Source organism: Cricetulus griseus, chromosome 6 (assembly GCF_003668045.3).
Source record: "Cricetulus griseus strain 17A/GY chromosome 6, alternate assembly CriGri-PICRH-1.0, whole genome shotgun sequence".
Classification (NCBI taxonomy): Eukaryota; Metazoa; Chordata; class Mammalia; order Rodentia; family Cricetidae; genus Cricetulus; species Cricetulus griseus.
In genome coordinates this window covers 18,845,111-18,867,301 of record NC_048599.1, presented here as the reverse complement: position 1 = coordinate 18,867,301, position 22,191 = coordinate 18,845,111, and the positions used below count along the sequence as shown (strand labels likewise).

The window sequence follows — 22,191 nt, the reverse complement described above, 5'->3', positions numbered from 1 at the left end:
AGATGTTGAGGTGTTTTGTTTTGAGACCGAGCCTTACTCAATGTTTAGTCCAGACTGGACTTGAACTAAGATCCTGCTGTCTCATGAGTGTTCCACCACACTCATATTACAGTAGACTTAATACATCTTTTTGAGACTTAATAAAAATTCATTTTTTAACCTTGTCATCATTTGTGAATGCCCATTTATAAACTTTTATAGACATGTTGTTTGGCAGAAGACTGATCTGGCAAGTTTAGATCAATTGCTTGAGACCCCTTAATTTAGCTAGGTTGTGGTGGCACACATCTTTAATCCCAGCACTCAGGAGGGAGATGCAGATCTCAGAGATGGAAGCCAGTCTGGTCTATAGATCAAGTTCCAGGACAGCCAGGGCTACACAGAGAAAGCCTGTTTGAAAAAAACAAAACAAAAAACCCTAAGTTTACCCATATCTTTATAGTATCTCCTATATTTCTTTGTAGTTGGTAGTTGTGCTGTTAATCAGCAATGGAGGTGGAAGGAGGGGAACTAATTGTTGTGTTGTTGTTTTTTCGAGACCAGGTTTCTCTGTAGCTTTGAAGCTTATCCTGGCACTCGCTCTGGAGACCAGGCTGGCCTCAAACTTACAGAGATCCACCTGCCTCTGCCTCCTGAGTGCTGGAACTAAAGGCGTGTGCCACCACCGCCCGGTGAGATTGCATGTATTCTAAAATGGATTTTTTTTTTTTTTTTTTTTTTTTTTGAGATAGGGATTCACTATGTATACCTGCTGTAATTAAAGGCGTGTGTTGCCATGCCCCAGTAGATCTTTATCAATGTTAGATTTGGAGTAGAGCTAGTGTTGGGATTATCCCTCACTGACTGGTATTTCCTGTTAATATTCTAAATCTTCCCCACATTTACACAATAAATTTGTAGTTTATAACTAGAGTTGGTTACATCTTTTCCTTGTCTTAACTGAGCTTTCTGTTCTGTACCCATCTACCCATTGTAAAAGGAGTCATTCCTTTTATATCACATTAGGCTTAAGCCTGGTGATGGCTCAGAATACCACATGATGGCTTGTCTGCTTCGTTCGATTTCCCAGATTTCATTTCTCTGTGACTAGTTGAGCCTATGGAAATACAGGAAGCCTCAAGGCCCAATGTAGAGACTCTGCTTCTTCTCTGTGTCTGCTCATTTATTCCCTTTAGTCTCTCATATACTTTGGAGAGAAACAGAGACCCTGTCCCTTGTAAGGTACTCCTCTGTTTCACCCACCCTGCCACTTTGCCCCTGCACACTATTGGCTGGTTTTGTGCTCTTCATTCCAGAGTTGCTTCTGTCTGTTTAAAAAAAAAAAAAAAAAAAAAAAGGCTGTTACTACAGCTCAGCATGAGCACTTATCTAGTATGTGTACGCTTCAGTCTCCAGTACTGCAAAAACAAAATAAACAAAAAACCCTAAATTAAAGCATATATTAAAGAATTTGGTAGCAAAGTACATGTTAATATGTGTATCAGAAGATAGGTATTTGTGAGATAATGAAAAAAATTACATAGTCAAGAAATTTCCACAGTGACATATAAGTCTAGTTAATGCTGAATATTGAGTTGTCTTTGAATTTGTTATTTTTAAAATACTACTCTAAGGAAATAAAAGTCATTTAGGAGTGCTTCACTAGATTAAACCTAATAGATATTTAAGACCTTGTACCATTGATCAGAAAGACAACAGGCTCAGACTGCAAAATTAATATTCAGTTGCTGGTAGGTTATAGTAACTGGAGATTATAGAATGGGATCTAATTTTAAGAAACCCTTAAAGCCTTTTGAAGATTTTGTCATGGAAAATGGTTCTTAAAATATATGGGAAAAACTAGGAAGATGAATCTTAATGATGTATGGTTGTATTGACCTCTGTGTGGGAAAATGCATAGTAGGGTTGTATTTAAAACTTAACGTGCCGCTTTTTCTTGCCGTCTTTTTCTAATGCAGGCTTTTACCCACTGTAGAGTATAGATATAGAGAGTTTAAGGGAAATGAAATTTGAATTCTTGATCATTTGCTCAATAGCTTGATCTTTGAACTAGTTAATAGAACTTGGTATTCTAGTCCCATTTCTACTCTTAACTTGTGAAGGGTCTACTATTTTTTCAGTCTTGTAAGGTATGAGTGCTTGGTAGAGATACATGATTCTAGTCCTACTCCAAGAAGTTGATTCTGTATTATACTGAAAATCTGTGTTAGTGTGTCTTTAGGAAACCCACATGGTCCTCATTAGTACTGGTGGCCCGTAAAATGGAAGTTTCTTTTAGGCCTTCCTTCATTTTTTTTGTGTGTGTGTTTCGAGATAGGGTTTCCCTGTGGCTTTGGAGGCTGTCCTGGAACTAACTCTTATAGACTAGGCTGCGACCGAACTCACAGAGATCCGCCTGTCTCTGCCTCCCGAGTGCTGGGATTAAAGGCGTGCGCCACCACCACCCGGCATAGGCCTTCACTTTCTTAATTGGCTAGGATGTATATTTTGCTTCATTAGATTAAGATATTCTGTTAGTCAAGCTACAAGGCTTACAAGGGTGTGTGCTTGTGTGCATGTATGTGTGTTGCTTGTGTATATATGATTTCAGAGCTGACCATTTTGTGATAGATAACCAATGGGGGGGGTGCTCATTTCTAAGAGACTACTTCTCCCTCTCTCAGTGGTTATTAGTTGCTTATAGTCCAAGGAATTTTTTTTTAAAGACCAGAACATTGTTTTTAAATGTACATTTATAAAAGCTTAACGCTAACTCCATTCTAGTTTAAGTAAGTAAATATACCAGGTGTGGTGGTGCATACTTAATAATGCCAATGGGTGAAGAAAGTGGAAGGAAAATCAGGCCATCCTTGGCTACATTGTAATGGCCCACTTGGGTAGAGCATGCCATGCAGGAAAATGCTTCAGCTTCAACAGGTAGGTCAGAATGCTAGTTAGGGAGTCAGGACAAGGAATTATCAATTGCCACTATGCAAAGGAGGTCACGGAATGTTTTGATCCCAAGTTTCTAGCAAAATCCTATTCTTTCTTGTCCAGTATGGTAGCTGTTTGTCATATCAGGCTTTTAATAGGGAAGAAAGACACCCCAAATTTATTCCCCTGAGGGGGAATAATCTTTTTGTACATTGTAAATATGTGTCTTTGCTAAGGTGCCTTAGCAAATAAGGTGATTATTTTAATACAGAGCTGAATGGTCAGTAACTAGGCAGGAAGAGGTTAGATAGGACTTGCAGGCAGAGAGAAAGAGGAGATGAATCTCAGTGTAAGAGATGCCAGAGGACACGGAAAGGAAATAGGAGGTGCAAGATGGACGATAAATAAAAAGCCATGAGACAAAATATAGATTAATATAAATAGGCTAATTAACAATAAGTCTCTGTCCTTTTTTGTGATCTGGTGGCCCAAAGAAAAATCTACAGTGTGGGTGTATTCCTTAGAACCATATTGTAGGTATTCTTGAAGGATCTTTAGCTGATTAGCTGAGATGAGAGACCCTTCCTTAGGGCCTTAATTTGCCCCAGTGATTTGAGTGGTGGTTTTCCTAAGATTTCTTGCTTCTCACCATACATCAATTTGTCTTCTATAACAGGTCTCTTCAGTCCCTTGTCATTAGTCAGATTCTCTGTATTTCCCCAGTGTGATCTATTTTCTTGAGTCCTCTCACCTTCTGTCACATGGTGTCTAGCCCCAAATTGTCAAGTGGGACATTAGTGTCACTTAATGAATGCTTCTGAATGTCACTGTCCATCCTAGTAGGTGGCACTGTGTTTTCATGAGGGTTTCTTGGAATATCATGGTCATCCAATCTAATCAGAGTCCTCAGGGCCATGACACTGCCAGGCTCCACAGTTGTACTCCCTTGGTACACAAAGGCATTTTTGGTGGCAGAGCTGCAGTGCAGCAGCTGTACCTGCTGTTTTCTATTGTGGTACAGATATTTATCCTGAATAGGGCGTCAAGTCAGAGCATGGGAGGCTGGCCTGCTATAAGAACTCCATCTGTGCCTGGGCACCTGGCTTCCATTGGCATGCCGCCGCTCAAAGTTCATGCTCAGAACTTGGCTGGTGTAGCCTACCAGGCCAACTCATGGCAGCTGGTAGCTGGTACAGCAGATGCCCAGGAATAGCTACAATGTTGGAGTTGCAAGACATCAACATGCAAGGTAGTGCTGCCCCCCAGCCTTCCATTTTATTGAATTTAAATTAGTCACATGTGACTGGTTGCTGTCATTAAGACTGCACAGCTCTATAAAATAAATGTAGATAACAACCCAAGAGATAGTTTATATTTTGCTTGGAATAGGGGGTTCTGTAACTTCGCAAGAAATCTGAAGTCCAGTGCGGATTTAGTATGTAAGAAGTTTGAATGAATTCCATTCCTCATCTATATGTTTATATTGAGTTATCCTAGATGATGTGCTAAGACAATGTATCACTTAGAAATTCAGGCAGGTCCTTATTTTACTTGACTTCTTTAGTGCTAAACAAAAGAGAAAATTTAAAGTCCTGAATAGAATGAGTTCTTATTTTATCTCTGTCCCTGAAACTATGAAATAGTTTGTCTATTTTATATTTGGCAAAATAGGTTGGCTTAAATTTATACTATTTCATGGATCAGCATCCTTTAAAATGGTTACTTAGCTTCTAGCATGTTAGCTTCTAGCATGTTTCCTATACCAAGTTTACTCAGATTAAGTTAAAACACTACACTATAAATGATAGGGAATCTAAGATTGTGTCTCCTATGTTAACTTTTAGTAAAATCAGATTAGAACTATGTTCCTTCCTGCATCCCAGTCAGGATTGTTTTCTCACTTGCATGCCCATGTTGGGTGTAGACTATAGCTTATAAATAATTGGACTCACAACTAGCTAAAACATATTAATCTGCTGAAACAAAATGGTATTGCAGCCTTGACAGTAACAGATAGGTGAGATCTTAACTTGAGTAAATTGTATAACGACTAGAAATAGATCCAATTTCCTCTAGGTTTAGCTTCAAATATAATCATTTTTGGAGAATAGGGTAGGAAGACTGAGGTGAAACAAATGGCAGATATTTAATCAATTGCTATTACTCAAGCAATGTTTGAAGGGCTCGGTAGTCACTACTCCTACTGTAGAAATTTAGGCGCAGGTGTTAATTAGTTCACAGTTGTGTAATTCGTAATTAAACTGTAGAGCAAGGAGTCTACTGTTAGATGCCACAGTCTTGAGTTAAATGTGAAACAGAACAAGGTACAGGGGAGCCTGAGTGACAACTCTGGGATATCATGGCTGTAGTAAAATATCCCTTAGACTAAGTTTCTGTTTGTGATGGATCTTAAGTAATTTGATACTGGACTGTGCTATTCTTAAATGTGTCTGTGTGAGGGTATCAGAAGCCCTGGATCTGGAATTAGACAGATGTGTGCTGCCATGTAGGTGCTAGAAGTTGAACTAGGGTCCCCTGAAAAAGCAGCCAGTGCTCTTAACCTCTGAGCCGTCTCTCCAGCATCCCACTGCAACCTCTCTACACTCCCCTCCCACCAGCCTTTTTGAGACAGGGTCTTACTGTGTAGCTCTAACTGCTCTGGAACTTACTATGCAGACCAGCCTTGCCTCTAAGTAACAGAGATCTGCTTGCCTTTGCTGTAATTAAAGGTATGTACCACCACCCCTGGCTTAATTCTTATGTATATATATATTTTTTTAAGACAGATTTTCACTGTGTAGCCCTAGCTATCCTGGAACTAGCTCTGTAGACCAGGCTGACCTTGAACTCACAGAGATCCTCCTGCCTCTGCCTCCTGAGTGCTGGGTTTAAAGACCTGCGCCACCACCACCCAAGCTAATTCTTGTATTCTTAAAGGTATGCATGCTGTGTGTATGTTTGTGCTATGTTGCTATTTGTTCATTTATTTTTATAGTACTGAGAATTGAATCCAGGGCTTCACCCACACATGCTACACAAGTGCTCTGCTGATTAACCACATCTCCAGCCCATGGTTTGCTTTAGAAGTGAATCCTTCCAACTTTTTTCTCTCCTTTTTTCAGTTCCAGAATTCTTAGAGCCTTTCTTTACCTAGGAACTACTGCCTGTGTCTTCTGACTTTGAAAGAGTTGTTATTATGTCCTAGAATTTTGAAAACATTCTCAATGAGAAATAATGTAAAATAAGAACTGTACTGTGGATTCACTTGAATTAGCCACCATTAAAATGGATCTAGACTAAAAGTAAGCCAACATTCTTAAAGTGTGCATTGAGACTGTTGGAAAGAGGGTGGGATTTTTTTTCACTGTTCTTTCCTTTTAATGACGATATGCTTTCAGGCTTCTTAGTTTCTGGGGAGATTCACATATTCCTGGTATGTTACCACATTTGTAAAGCAATAGAAAATACAAGTGCACAGTATTAAGTATAATATTGATTTATGTAAACTCCAGCTTTCTGGTGTGGTTCTATGGGAGGAAGAGTAAGCTTTAAAATAATGAGCTGATCAATATCTTTTTTAAAAAATTAGTCTGTTCAGTCAAATGGTTTCATTGTCTATTATGTTGTTTTGTGGTTATGTGAGGCAAACCCAAGGCCTTGTACATGCTAGACAAGTGCCAAGTGTTTTACCACTGAGCTACATTCTAAGCCAATAGCTCTCTACTTTCCTAATGCTGCAACCCTTTAATAGAGTTCCTCATGTTGAGGTGACCCCCTGACTGTAAAATTATTTCATTGGTACTTAGTAACTGTAATTTTGCTACTGTTAGGAATTGTAAATATCTGATATGCAATCCCTCTGAAAAGGATTGAAGCCCCAAAGGGGTCGTGACCCACAGATTGAGAACGGCTGTTGAAGTTCATTTATTGATGTATTATTCATTCATTTGTTTTGGAGACAAGGTCTTGCTATGTAGCCCTGGTTGGCCTGGATACATTATGTAGGCTGGCCTCCATCTCACAAGGATCCACCTGTTCTGAGCCATTGGGATTAAAGGCATGTGCCACCAAGCCCAGGAAGCCACTGTCTGTTTTTTTTTTTTTTCCACATCGAACCACCAGCATATTTTAATGTCATTCTTCACGCCATTGTCTTTTTTTGAGACAAGGTCTTGTTAATTATCACTGCCTGGCCTCCAATTCTCAGGCCACCTGTCTCTGCCTCCCAAGTTCTGAGATTACGCTTAAGGGCCATCACATGTGGCTCCAATATCCATTTTGTGAATGGTTGTATATTTGTATGTCAGGAATAGAAATTTTTCTTTGACAAAAGTGCTGTATGTACCTTCTTGAGGAAGGCAGCCTTTGATAGTTTACAGACTTGTTTTGATAGTTTACAGTAAGTACACCAGACTTGAGTACTTACTGTGTTTGAGGAGGGAGGTCTTACTATAGTAACTGCTATAATAACATCTCAAAGTCTGTCATGAAAAGTTGAAGAATCTGGCTCCAGGCCAGGCTCGGTGGGTGCCTTTAATCTTAGCACTTGGGAGGCAGAGGCCAGCCTGGTAAGTTCCAGCACAGCCAGGCCTGTGGGGGTAGGCTTCAAACATGGCTCAGAGTTCCCTTCTTTGTACCAGAAAGCTGTCTCTCCATTCTTTGTTTTTATGGAAGCAGAAGTCTCTTCTCATGCCTTGATTTGACTACTTTAAAAATCTCAAAGATTGTGAAGTAGTTTTACAATTATTAATGTTTGTTGTTTCTACAAGATGGAATTGGTTTGCTAGGCAAATGTAGTACCATTGAGTCTCACACACCCAAGCCTGTATTTCCTCTTAGAAAGTATAAATGTTTGTTTGTATTGAGCATGACTGCATTAAAGTTCTTAAGAGGAATATAGGCTTGGCTACTTTGTTCGGTGGACACCTACAGACTACAGCTAAAATAATACAAGCATGCACTGCAAGAGGGATTTTTAACCGGTATTTTCTTAGGAATTCTTTAAAAACAATACAAAACATTAATTTTGGGTGCACAAAGAGCATGTGTGTTGTATGTATATAAAGTGTGTTTCTGGAAATGAGAAATGAGAATAGCTTTGAGGTGGGGTCTCTTGTGTTTGCTGCTGACTCACAAACTTCTAAGGGTGATTTTCCTATATCTGCCACCTGTCTTGTCATGAGAGTGTTGAGATAACAGGTGCCTGCCTCTGCATCTGGTGTTTTATATGGGTTCTCTGGTTGTGGCTAGCACTAGTACATGCTGAGCCATCTCCCTGGACCAGTCTGGAAATTACTCTGAGCACAGGATTTCTGAGTATAGGATTGTTAGATGAGGCCAAAATTCTGTTTCTTTGTAAAGTCATTTTCAAGATTTCAGTATAGGGAAAGTAATGAAACATCTTTTTTTATCCAATGTTGCCTTATCAGGCAAGGTGACTAGGGTATGGTTCCTGCTTCAAGTGCATATAGAGCCAGAACTCTTAACTTGTATGCAGTGTGACTAAGCTCTCAGTTCTATATAAATTAATAATGAAGATGATTAAGTAATACTTATTTCATCTATCAAAGAGGAACATTTTTTGCCAAGGATACAGATACCATGTTTATGATGAGCAGAGATGTGAAGCTCCTGAGACCTTTTCTATGCTACCTTCTTTTATGGATGGTGGGGGTGAGGGATGTTGAGATAGTGTTTCTCTTTATGCAGCTTTGTCTGTCCTGGAACTCACTCTGTGGACCAGGCTGGCCTTGAACTCAGATCTGTCTTCCTCATGCTGGGATTGAAGGCGTTCCAGCTTCTATGCTTCCTTCTTAAGTAAAAGTTAAATGGTTTGCATTCAAGGTCATACATTTTAACTGCAGAGCAAGTCTGTTTCCTCTAATGTCTTTCAGAACTCTGTGGTGGTGGGATTTAACTATGATTCTGTGCCATCATTCTTTTGAGAGGGCAGGTTCTCACTATTTACTACCCAGGGAACCTTTGGATTCAAGTAGTCATCCTTCAACTCCTAAGTCACTAAAGGGACTACAGGTGTGCTCTACCTCAGCCATCTTATTCTAAGGTTTTGTAGGTTTGACTTTTTTTTTTCCCCCATATAATTTGTGTGTTGATTTTTCTTATGGAAAAGAAGACTTTATTTGGCCAGATGAGGCTAGAGGGAACTTGGTTTACAAATCTCCAGCTCCATTATCATCTAGAGATTAGGTCAGCTTTGGGAGATTTTCTTTTTCAACAGACCAGATTTTGTCAGATTTATTTGATGCAGATGTTTCTTATTTCTAGGTGTGCTTCCTTTTTGTCTAAGAGGATTAGGATTCTAGAACTACAAGAAAAATGAGTATTTCTATAACTTAAAAAATAAACTTTTGGGAACCAAATGACTTAGGTAAACATAAATAACTGGGATTTAGTTAACCAATTTGCAGTGCTGGGTTTTGAACCTAGGTTCTGAATCATAAAATGTATTAGACTTTACTTTTTAATATACTTCTGACAAGAATCAACTCCATCATTTCCTCACTGACAGGGAAGTACATCTTACTTAATTTTGATCAGTCATGAGAGGATGAATGTTTCAGCAATGATGATAGTGACTAGCTGCTGTTGCCCGTTTTTCATTGCAGATGGCCCATCTGCCAAGATTGCGTGTTACTTCTCATAATTCCCTCTTACCTTCTAGTAAGATTTAGCCCAAGCTGCTGCTTCTACCTGAATTCAACCCCTGGGACTCACCTAGTGGCAGGAGGGAAGTAGCTTACAAACACAAAATAAGAAGTAAACGTAGAAAAATAAAAGCAACAAGAATTTAAATAGTTAAAAACATCAATAAATTACTCTTTGAAAGTTGATAATACAGAAATTCTGTTATAGTCTTAATTTTCTCATTCTTTTTCTTTTTTTTTTTTAAGATTTTTTTAATTTATTTATTATGTATACGGCATTCTGCTTCCATGTATATCTGCACACCAGAAGAGGGCACCAGATCTCATAACGGATGGTTGTGAGCCACCATGTGGTTGCTGGGAATTGAACTCAGGACCTCTGGAAGAGCAGTCAGTGCTCTTAACCTCTGAGCCATCTCTCCAGCCCTTACTCTTTTTCTTAACTCTTTGTTGTATCCTTAGTGCTAGTCTTTCTTCTGAGATTGCCTCCTTTCACTTGTCACTTGTGTTTTGGAAGTTTTCCCTCATAACTTTGCTGTCATTCCTTTATCCTCCCTCTAGACTCTAAAGTCTAGAGACACCTTGAAGGTAGTACTGGTGGCTCAGAAGAGGAAGGATCATGAAAGCACATGAGTTAGACATTGTGGAATACTGTTGTCATAAGGATGCCATGTACCAACTAGGTATACTTTATTTTCAAAGATATCAAATTAAGCAAAATGCATATTTAGTAATAGTTACTACCTTTGGTGGCCACATTGCTGGCTTGCCTTGCCCAAACTTGATACAGGGGGAAGAACTTGGTTCTGCCTCAACTTGATGGGCCATGCTTTGTTGACTCCTATGGGAGGCCTGCCCCTTGAGTGGAGATGGAGGAGTGGATGTGGGGAGGGAACAGGAGGAGAGGAGGTAGGGGAAATTAGTTGGTATGTAAGATAAATGAAAAAAAAAATTAAAAAAATGACAACATGTTGAGAGTCTCCATGTTTCTGGCTCCTGTTCTACTGTTCCTTTCTCTTGTGTGCCTTGGCTCTTTAGGTTCATATATTAATTACATGATTAGATTGTAAAGTCTTTGAGTACAGAGTCCTCATCTGATCAGGCTTTAGTAGGGTGCTTTGAACTTAAGAATACATGTAATGGTTATAAATTAAATTAGCTCTCACAATGTAAATCTGAGTCTGGTACAAGGATCCCTTTAAGTTTGCTTGCTAATTGGAAAATCCTCTGTAATGCTAGGTAGAAACAACTCTTAACGTGGGAAAAAATGGAAGATCTTCATTTGGAAATTGGTTCTTTCCGCTTTATTTTTTTTTGTGTATATATATGCCTGTGTCCTTGGAATCCAGGCAGTTATGAGCTCATCCAACATTAGTGCTGAGAACTGAACTCAGGACCTGGAAGTTTCTTTCCTTAAAAGCCTTTCAACCTCAGAGAGGAATACTTTAGGTAATAATAACAAGAGATGTTGATTTCTGGTCTCTTCTATTTATTCATTTAAATATGTCTTTCTGGAGTAATTTTATTTAAATTGTAGTGAAGTAGTGTCACACTAAGGTTTTTTCATTGACTATAGGGGTCTTTGTGGTTTCATGTAGCATTTTCAAATGCTAAGAATTGAAAAGGTGTTGTTGTTACGAGTTAGCGTGTGTGTGTGTGTGTGTTGTGTGTGTGTGTGTTGGTGTGTGTGTGTGTGTGTTGTGTGTGTGTGTTGTGTGTGTGTGTGTGTGTTGTGTGTGGTGTGTGTGTGTGTGTGTGTGTGTGTGTGTGTGTGGTGTGTGTGTGTGTGTGTGTGTGTGTGTGTGTGACCCAGCATGCATATCTTCTGCATAAACTCAAGTGGAATGCACATAACAACCATTGGGTAACTGAATTCACTGTGAATAAGATTTTATGGTGATATAGTACACAGTGGTTGACACCTTTAATTTCTTAGCTGTCTGTCAAGTTTATTGCAGTTCTCTTTGCATTTGATAGATATTTGGAGTCACATTGTTTTCACAATAGACATTCTTTGACAAATTCCAGGAGGATACTTAATCTTTAAAGTCTTGAGTATATTCTGTACAAACAAGTATTTCCACTATGCACTGATAGTTTTCTGTGCTCTTACTGACTTTACTTTCTACATCCTATCTCCTCCTTAGACCAGCATCTTTGTCAGGTGCCCCCGCTATTGCCTTAAATACTTGGCATCATTTAGACACAAAGTCTCAGTTTTGGGGCATAACTTTCTGTTTTTACTAGGGCCTCTTGTTCTTCTATTCTTAGAATCTTAAGATGAAAATTTTCTTTTACTCTTCCTTTTCACTCTTTATACATGGGATTCTTAGAACTGATTTCAGCTTTGCACTTGCATGTTTTTTTTCCATTGTTCTTAGTCTCTTTGCTATCTTTGTCTTCTGGGTTGTTACTAGCTAGTAATTTTTCTTTTCCCTTATACACACCCTTTTCAGCTAGCTTTCCCTCAGTATGATTTATTTTTGTTCTTTTTCAGATTAAAGTAGCTGTCAACCTAGAATAGAACACTCTGACCCTGGGTTAATATTATCTATTAAACTTTATCTTTTGGCACCTTGTGTGGTGGCAAAGGTCTGTTAACCCAGTACTCAGGAGGCGGAGGCAGGACGACTTGAGTTTTACAGACAGCTTGAACTATATAGCAAGACCTTATTAAAAAATGCAAGGTCTGGGGATATAACTCAATAGAAAAACTTGCCAATGTTTTTGGATTTGTTCCTTAGCCCCAATCCCAAACAAAATTATTTTTTATTCTTTGCCTCTTTAATGCAAATTTTCTCTTGTAATTAGGTTCATTTTCTTCTTTTACCTTTATATAACAACAACAAAAAAGGATTAGAAAGTGAAGGTGGGTTTAAGTAGTCTACAAATACCCAGATAAAGATTTAACAGGTATTTATTTGGGGAGCCATCTCCTCCTCTTCCTTATAAGGGGTCATGTCTGGACACGACATGAAACCACACCCTAAGCTGTGGCTACCACCGCAGGTCTAGTGGTGGAACAAGGTGCCACTACAAGAAAGGAAAATGCTTAGAGATCCTGTTTATTAATGTAAAGTTTCAAAGATACACACATTTTTTAACATGGTAGTTTGATGCTCCTATGTACCAGTCACTTTGCTTCAATGACTGGCAGCTTTTGCTAGTATTTTATTGGTCTTGATCCCATCCCAATTTATTCAGAAATAACTTCAGTATGTATCTTTTTGAGTTTTTTTGTTTGTTTGGTTGGTTGGTTGGTTGGGTTTTTTGAGACAGGGCTTCTGTGTAGCTCTGGTAGGTTTGGAACTCACTCTGTTGCCTTGGCTGGCCTTGAACTCTCAGGGATTGCTCTGCCTCCCAAGTGCTGGGATTAAAGATGTGCACTACTTCTGCCAGGCTAGAGGTTTCAACTTCTGGTTTATCTAATGTACAGATCACTTCTTCAGTTAAGTCAGTAAATTATTTAGTTTTTTAAATGTTAAATGATTATTTAACATCTGCTTTCTATGTGGGCAGTGCTACTTGTGTACTGATTCAAATCTACTTTGGTATCATTTGTCTTTAGATAGCCAAGTCTACCTTGTACAACTCAACTGAATTGATTTGTAGAATTCAACAGACATTCATATGTTTTATTACATTTTCAATTAAATTGTATGGGGACTATGGAACACATGTTCTGGTCAGAAGACAACCTGTGGAAGTAATTTTGCACATAATTGTCAGGTTTGGCAGCAGGCACTTTTCCAGCTGAACTTCTTTGCCAGCTATAGAGATTTTAATCAAGAATTTTTTTTTTTAATCTGTCACAGCATTTGTAGCACAGTTTGAGAATATACTAGATAGACTTTGAGTTTGTATTTTTGGCCTAGCTCTTATTTGTGTCCATGGAATTATTTGCCAGCAGCCCTAATTTTCTCCCTGTTTTCAAAGGTTGGAGACCTGGTTTTAAAATTGATTTTGAATTTTGTACATTTCAGAAAGTTAATATATGTGAAATATACTAGGAACTATTCTGAATTTGTATTTCAATGCTATTTTTAGTGACTTGCATTTGTACTTGACATAAATGAAGTTTATTTATTTATTTATTTATTTATTTATTAAGAGGGTTTCTCTATAACCAGGCTGGCCTTGAACTCAGAGGTCTGCCTGTCTTTGCCTCCTGAGTGCTGAGATTAAAGTGTATACTATCAGGCCCAGCTTCAAAATAAATTTTTTGGTTTTCTGAGACAGGATTTTTCTGTATTGTTTTGGAGCCTGTCCTGGAACTCACTCGGTAGACGAGAACTGGCCTCAAACTCATAAAGATCCACCTGTCTTCTGCCTCCAGGTGCTGGGATTAAGGATATGTCCCACCAACGCCCTGACAAAATAAATTTTAAAGTTTGCTAATCTTTAACTTTATTGTAGAAGTAGTTCATAAGATGAAACATACTCAAGTTCAAAATTTCTAAATTTTAAAATTATTACATTCACTATTTTGATGTCTGTCTGCTAGTCTTTTTGTATATCTTCAAGGATTTGTTGAATTACATAAACAAGTGCTTTTTTGTCCCCTCTTCTCAGATATTATTTCCCTGCTGTCTTAGTTAGGGTTTGCTGTGAAGAGACACCATGACCACGGCAACACTTAGAAAGAAAAACATTTAATTGGGGCTGGCTTACAGTTTCAGAGATTTCGTATATTATCCTTATGGCAGGAAGCAGTGTGCAAGCAGACATGGTGCTGGAGGAGCTGAGAGTTCTACATCTTGATCCATAGGCAGCAGGAGACTGCCACACTGGGTGTAGCTTGAGTATATAAGACCTCAAAGCCTGCGTCCACAGTGACACACTTCCTCCAAGAAGGCTGTACCTACTCTGAAAAGGTCACATCCTTTTTTTTTTTTTTTTTTGTTTTGTTTTTTTCCAAGACAGAGTTTCTCTGTGTAGATTTGGAGCCTATCCTGGCACTGGCTCTGGAGACCAGGCTGGTCTCAAGATCCGCCTGCCTTCCGAGTGCTGGATTAAAGGCGTGCACCACCAATGCCTGGCTAAGGCCACATCTTCTAATAGTGCTACTCCCTATGAGCCAAGCATCCAAACACATGAGTCCATGGGAGCCATACCTATTCAAACCACTCCTGGTATGCCCTTGAGTCATAGTAGTAGATTTTTTTTTTTTTTTAGTTTTATTTATTCATTATGTATACAGTGTTCTGTCTGCATGTATGTCTGCATGCCAGAAGAGGGCACCAGATCTCATTACAGATGGTTGTGAGCCGCCATGTGGTTGCTGGGAATTGAACTCAGGACCTGGAAGAACAGTCAGTGCTCTTAACCTCTGAGCCATCTCTCCAACCCCATAATAGTAGATCTTAACATTCAACATTCTGAAGCCTGTTTACTGATTTCTGGCTATAAACAAAACTTTTATTTCATGTTGTAGTTCTGGTGCATATATTTTATCTTGATTGACTCAGCATTTTAAGACTGGAGAGTGAAGACTTAGAAGTTGGATTGTTCTGTACACTGCATGGAAGATTTGAGTTCAGCCTTCCAACACTGATGATTTATTCCCATCTTTGTGGAATGGGAATTTCTTAGAACCCTAGGGACAGGATCTTGCAAATGTTAATGCTCCTCTTTCGTTGGGGCCTGGTATAGAATAGATACTCAGTTATGCCAAGTATTTCTTTAGCTGCAGGTCAGCAATACTTTATACTTAATCTTATTGCTGTGAAGCATGCTACTTCAAATTTAGTTGATTAAGCTAGGCATAGTGTTACGTGCCTTATAGTACCAACTTCTGGGGAGGCTAGCTGAATTCAAGAATTCATTTTTTAAAAAGTCTTTCATAAAATGTGCATGTCACCCTGAGTTACAGACATTTGAAGGCAAAATTGGGTGGTAGAGCATTCACTTCTAAGATTATTTCTTCACATGGCTGTTAGAAGGAAGCATCAGTTCCTTACCAGATGTGTCTTGAGTGTGCTTCGAGTGGGGTAACTGGTTTCCACTAGATAAAGGAGAGAATAAGAAGGAAGTTAGTTCAGTGCCTTTTACTATGTTGCATGCTATATACTAGCATTGAATTGTAGACACGGATGGGAGGGCACATGTGCATTTGCAGGTCAGTGTCAGATGTCTTCATTGGCTCTCTCTGCCTTATTTTTTTTTTTATAACTTTCATGTGTATGTATGAGTATAGATGTCCTTGGAGGCCACAAGAGGGTGTTAAGATCTCCAGGAGCTGGAATTACAGGACACTGTGAGCTGCCCCAAATATGGGTGCTGTGAACTGAACTCCTGTTATCTATCTTAAAGAGCAGCAAGTAACTTTTATTTACTGAAACTTCTTTTCACTTCTTCTTTTCCTTTCTTTCTTTCTTTCTTTCTTTTTCTTTTTCTTTCTTTTTTTTTTTTTGAGATAGAATCTCTCATTAAGCTGGGATATAGGTGCACAGCAATAAGCCAGATTCAGAGATACACACAATATTGTAAGTTTCCCTCATGTCATCTTTTTTTTTTCTAATTTTCTTTTTCCTTGCTGAAACTTTATTGTTTACATTCCAATCCCAGTTCCCCCTCCCTCTCCTACTACTACTCCCCCCACCACCTGTTCCTCAGAGAGGATAAGGCCTCCCCTAGGAAGTCTACTAAGTCTGTCCCATCATCTTGTTGAGGCAGGACCAAGGCACTGCCCCCTCCACACCCCACCCTCCACACCCTGTGTCTGGATTGAGCAAGGTATCACTCCATATAGAATGGGCTCCACTAAGTCAGTTTGTGGATTAGAGTTAGATCTTGGACCCACTCCCAGTGGTCTCATACATTGCCCCAGCTGCACCATTGTCACCTGTATTAAGGGAGTCTAGTTCCTTCTAGGTTCCCTGTTTGTCAGAAAGAGTCAGTGATCTCTCACTAGCTTGGGTCAGCTGATTCTGTGGGTTCCCCCATCATGGTCTTTACTCCTTTGTTCATAATTTTGCTCCTCCCTCACTTTGATTGTACTCCAGGAAGTTGGCCTATTGGTTAGTTGTAGATTTCTGCATCTGCTTCCATCTGTTTCTGGAAGAGGATTCTAGCTTCTTTGGGGTTGTGGATTGTAGGCTGGGTATCTTTTGTTTTATGTCTGGCATCCACTTACGACTGAGTTCATACTATATTTGTCTTCTGGGTCTGGGTTACCTCTTCAATAAGGATAGTTTTTTCTAGTTCTGTTCATTTGCCTGCAGATTTTAGGATGTCATTATTTCTTACCATTTAGTAGTACTCAATTGTGTAAATTTACCACATTTTCTTCATCCATTCTTCAGTTGAGGGGCATTGAGGTTGTTTCCAAGATCTGACTATTAAAAATAATGTTGTTATAAACATAGTTGAGCAAATGTCATTGTGGTGTGAATGTGCCTCCTTTGGGTATATGTCCAAAAGTGGTATTGCAGGGTCTCGAGGTAAGTTGATTCTTAATTTTCTGAGCGCCATACTGATTTCCATAGTGGCTGTACAAGTTTGCACTCCTACCAGCAATGGAGCACCGTTTCCCTGTCTCCACATCCTCTCCAGCATAAACTATTATTGGTGTTTTTGATCCTAGCCATTCTGATGTGTAAGATGGTATCTCAGAGTTGTTTTGATGATTTACATTTCCCTGATGACTAAGGATGTTAAGCATTTCTTAAATGTCGTTCTGCCATTTGAGATTGTTCTGTTAAGAATTCTCTGTTTAGAGCTGTACTCCATTTTTAAATTGGGTTATTTGGTATTTTAGTTGGTTATTTAATGTCTAGTTTCTTGAGTTCTTTGTGTATTTTGGAGATCAGCCCTCTGTCAGATGTAGGGCTGGTGAAAGATCTTTTCCCTTTCTGTAGGGAGCTGTTTTTTCTTATTGACCATGTTCTTTGCCTTACAAAATGAAGCTTCTCAGTTTCAGGAAGTCCTGTTTATTAATTGTTGCTCTCAGTGTCTGCTAGTGTTCTATTTAGGAAGTGGTCTCCTGTGCCTATGCCTTCAAGGGTATTTCCCACTTTCTCCTCTATGTGGTTCAGTGTGGGTGGATTTATATTGAGGTCTATGATACATTTCGACTTGTTTTGTGCATGGTGATAGATACGAATCTATTTGCATTCATCTACCAGTTACACCATTTGTTGAATATGCTTTCTGTTTTCCATTTTATATTTTTAGCTTCTTTGTCAAAAATTAGATGTTCTTAATTATGTGGATTGGTATCAGTCAGGGTCTTTGATGCGATTACATTGGTCACCTGTGTGTTTTTATGCCATTACCAGTTTTCATTACTATAGCTCTACTACTGAGTTTGAAGTCAAGGATAGTGATGATAACCCCAGATGATCCTTTATTGTACAGGGTTGTTTTGGCTATCCTGGGTTTTTTTTCCTCATATGGTCTTAAAAGACACTAGAGTAAATGAGAATAGGAAAGAACCAGTGGGAGTGGGGATGAGTACAGGTAATGAAGGAGGCGATATCTGTATTTTATATGCATGTATGAAATGTTATAATAAGTGTAGGGGATGCTGTAGCCACGCCTGCTTAGGGGCTGGCTAATGGTGTGCCTGACCATGCCTATGAGGGCTACAGGTGTGCCTGACCACGCCTGCAAGATAAGTTATCCTTTTTATTTAGACAGAAAAGAGCAGATGAAGGGGGAAGTACTTCTGTGTATGTTTATCTTATTGATTGTCGAATAAAGTTCTGTTTGGCCAATGAAGCAGCAAGTTAGACGGGACTAGGAGTCAAAGAGGATTCTGGGAAATGTATTAGAGAAGTGGTGATCCAGGCCGGAAGTGACATAGCAAGGAGACTCATATTTAAGCAAGGAGAAACAGGAAGTGTCCCTTTGCCCCTGTGCTCTTCCTCCAGTGGCACAATGTGATCCACCAGCAAGAAGGGACACCAATGGAAGGTGTCCGATAAGATAAGTCTTATAAAATATATAGATTTATGATAATTAAGACTGAGCTAACAGATGAGAATCCTAGTCATTGGCCAAGCAGCATTTGTACCTAATATGTCTGTGTATTATTTTGTTCATCCATTCGGTAGCTTTGGCGGGAAGATTTATCATAACAAATAAGGCCTAGGATGTAGCCCTGTAGTTTCCCTAATACCAACAGAAAGTGGGGAGAGAAATAATGAAACCCACTATTTATTATGTTTTTATTAGTTCAGATTAGAAACAAGCTTGCTTCACGTGCCAATCCCTTCTCCCTCTCCTCCCCCTCTGCTCCCCAGGGATGGTAAGGCCCTCCATGGGGGTTCCCCAAAGTCTGTCATATCATCCTGGGCAGGGCCTAGGCCCTCCCCCATATGTTCAGGCTGAGAGAGCATCCTTCCATGTGGGATGGGCTCTCAAAGTCCCTTCTACATTTGATCTTAGCCAAAAGGCCAAGAAGCCATTTAAAATCCCTTCTTATGCCAGGGAAAAATACTGATCCACTACCAGGGGCCCCATAGGGTGCGGAGGCCTCCTCATTGACATCCACGTTCAGATCAGTCCAGTGCTGGCTTCCCAGACATCAGTCTGGGGTCCATGTGCTCCCCCTTGTTCAGGCCAGCTGTTTGTGTGGGTTTCACCAGCCCGGCCCTGAGCACTTTGATCTTCATTCCTCCCTCTCTGCACCTGGGTTCCAGAGTTCAGTTCATTGTATAGCTGTGGAAACCCACTATTTTATACAATCAGCATACATCAAAACAAAACAAAGAATGCTTCAGTAAGAGAACTGAGGGTAGGGGAGGACAGTTAGTTGGTAAGAAAAGCTCATACCAAGAGAGAAATTGATTAAATTTAGACACCTTTTTAAAGACTGGTTATGGGGGCTGCAGAGATAACTTAACAGTTAAGATCGCTCTTCAGAAGACCCGGATTTGAATCCCAGCATCCACACAGCTCAACAACCATTCATAACTCCAGTTCCAGAGAATTTGATTCCCATTTCTGGACTCCACAGACAGACACTGCATGCACATGGCACACAGACATACATACCCATGCACAAAAATTTTTCAAAAGGCTCATTATGACAGTTCACTTTTATAATCCCTAACACTTTGGTGTCTAATGTAAGAAGGAGGGTATCCATACAAAATAGCAAGCAATGACTAACAGAAAATATTCATAGTATCTTGATACATGTTGTCAAAAAAATTTACAACCCAGAAATAAATAAATAAATAAATAAATAAATAAATAAATAAATAAATAGTGTGTGTACAACTTAGTAGTAGGATGCATACAGATTCACACAGACACACATACGAACACTACTGTGGGTGAAATTACAATAGATACTTGACCAAAGTATGTGAATAGTCAATAAGCACAGATATTCTTCATTAAACATCATTAGAAAAACAGTGATACAAACCAACGAGGGTTCTAGCTTAGTGGGTAAGAGCACTTGCACTTGAAGAGGACCTAGGCTTGGCTCTCAGGACTCCAGTTCCGGAGGATTCAATGCTCCTATGGCTTCTACGGGGACCCATCACACACACATAGTGCATTTACATACATGCAGGCAAAACACTCATGTGTAAAACAAAAAAAAAAATCTTTAAAAAAACACATTGAGGTAATATATCTATATCTATATCTATCTATCTATATAGATATATCTTAGTCACTGTTCTTTTGCTGTGAAGAGACACCATGACTAAGACAATTCTTATAAAATAAAGCATGTAATTGTGGGTTTGCTTACAGTTTCTTAGGTTTAGTCTAGCATCATCATGTCGGGGAGCATAGCAACAGGCAAAAGGGCAGGCAGGAAGTAGCTTAGAGCTACATCCTGATCCATGGGTCAAGAGAAGTGGGCCTTTGAAACCTCAAATCCCACCCCTGGTGACACACCTCCATCAAGGCCACACCTTAATATTTTCAAATAGCATTCAAATATATGAGTCTATGGTGATCATTCTTCTTTTTTTTTTTTTTAATTTTATTTATCATGTATACAACATTCTGCTTCTATATATATCTGTACACCAGAAGAGGGCACCAGATCTCATTGCGGATGGTTGTAAGCCACCATGTGGTTGCTGGGAATTGAACTCAGAACCTCTGGAAGAGCAGTTGGTGCTCTTAACCTCTGAGCCATCTCTCCAGCCCCTGGGGATCATTCTTATTCAAGCCACCACAATGTATACCTTTCTGAGTAGGAAAAATTAAGACAATGATTAGCCAGGCATTGTGTGATGCAATCAAGAGGCAGGGGTGGGTAAATCTCTTAAGTTTGAGGCCAGCCTGATCTCATACAAAATTCAGGCCAGCCAGAGCTGTATAGCAAGATAGAAACACAAAAAAAGCTAAGACTGATATTTTTAGATGTTACTGATGATTTCTAGCAGCTAAGAACTCTAATGATTGTTCATGACATATATATATGATAGTACAATCACTTAGGAATATGTAATTTAGCACTTTAAGTTAAAAGTACTTTTTTAATATGACCAGGCATTTCATTTAGAAGCAAATGTCCACAAGCATGAGTCATAAATTACGTGTACCCATAAAATGGATGTCACTCAGCAGTAAAGGAAACCATGGAGGCCTGTTAGTGGTAGAGTGCTTACTTACTCATAAGTTCCTGGATTTGAGATAGGGCAAAGGGATGTCTTTGTGAAGTCTTCTACCAGTAGTATGTGCTATTATGGCCGCTTTGCCATTTCACTTCTGTTTCTACATCTGTTTGTTAAGGTAGCCAGGCAAAAGATAACTTAGGATTTCTTGTAACCGGCTTGTCTCTTATGGTTGCAGATTCTCACAAACACAAAGATAAACATAAAGATCGAGAACACCGGCATAAAGAGCACAAGAAGGATAAGGAAAAGGACCGGGAAAAGTCAAAGCATAGCAACAGGTAAGGAGTAACCAACAGGGCTCATCACTCAATAGGGAGTTGGCTACCTTGGCTCCCATAGATGGCTATCAGCTTGAGGTGAGGCCAATAGCATGGGTAGCAAAGTAAGAAACTGACTATTTGTGGAGTGGTTAAAAAGAATGCTTTGATAATTCAGGCGTCACTTGGGATGTTATTGTTTAGATCAAGATGTAAAAGCAAGCACATTGAGTTTTCTTTTGATATACATTTCATAGTAACCGAGGTATAGATCTGTTCTAACAGGCTGCTCAATCAAACATACAGAGCTTACTTTGATAAAAAATGATTTGATGTCATTGTTTCCTAGATTTTAAAGCTATATTTTTATTTTAAACTTCATTTTAAAACTACTTCACTAGTTTGCCTTACTGTCAGTAGATAGAAAATTTCTATCTTTTGCAATAAGTTATATGTGAATCATTAAAATAACCAGTGTAATAGTCTCTAGGGAGAACATTTCTTCCCAAATCATGTACCCCTCCTGATTTTCTTTCCCACTACACAGTTCATTTATTATAACTTGATCAGCTAGTTTATTTTGCTTACTCTTTTTTAAAGTTTACTTATTTATTTTATGTATATGAGTAACCTATCTGCATGTATGACTTTATGTCAGAAGAGCGCATCAGATCCCACTATAGGTGGTTGTGAGCCACCATGTGGGTACTGGGAATTGAACTCAGGACCTTTGGAAGAGCAGCTAGAGAGCCCTTGACCTCTGAG

General features: G+C 39.2%; 1 protein-coding gene across 1 annotated transcript in view; it reads left to right on the top strand.

Annotated features, from left to right (window-relative positions):
* Top1 (DNA topoisomerase I) overlaps positions 1–22,191 on the top strand; it is an 84,772-nt gene that overhangs the window by 6,057 nt on the left and 56,524 nt on the right. The window contains 1 exon segment of the mRNA NM_001244034.1: positions 21,345–21,447. Coding sequence (NP_001230963.1) covers positions 21,345–21,447 — 103 coding nt within the window.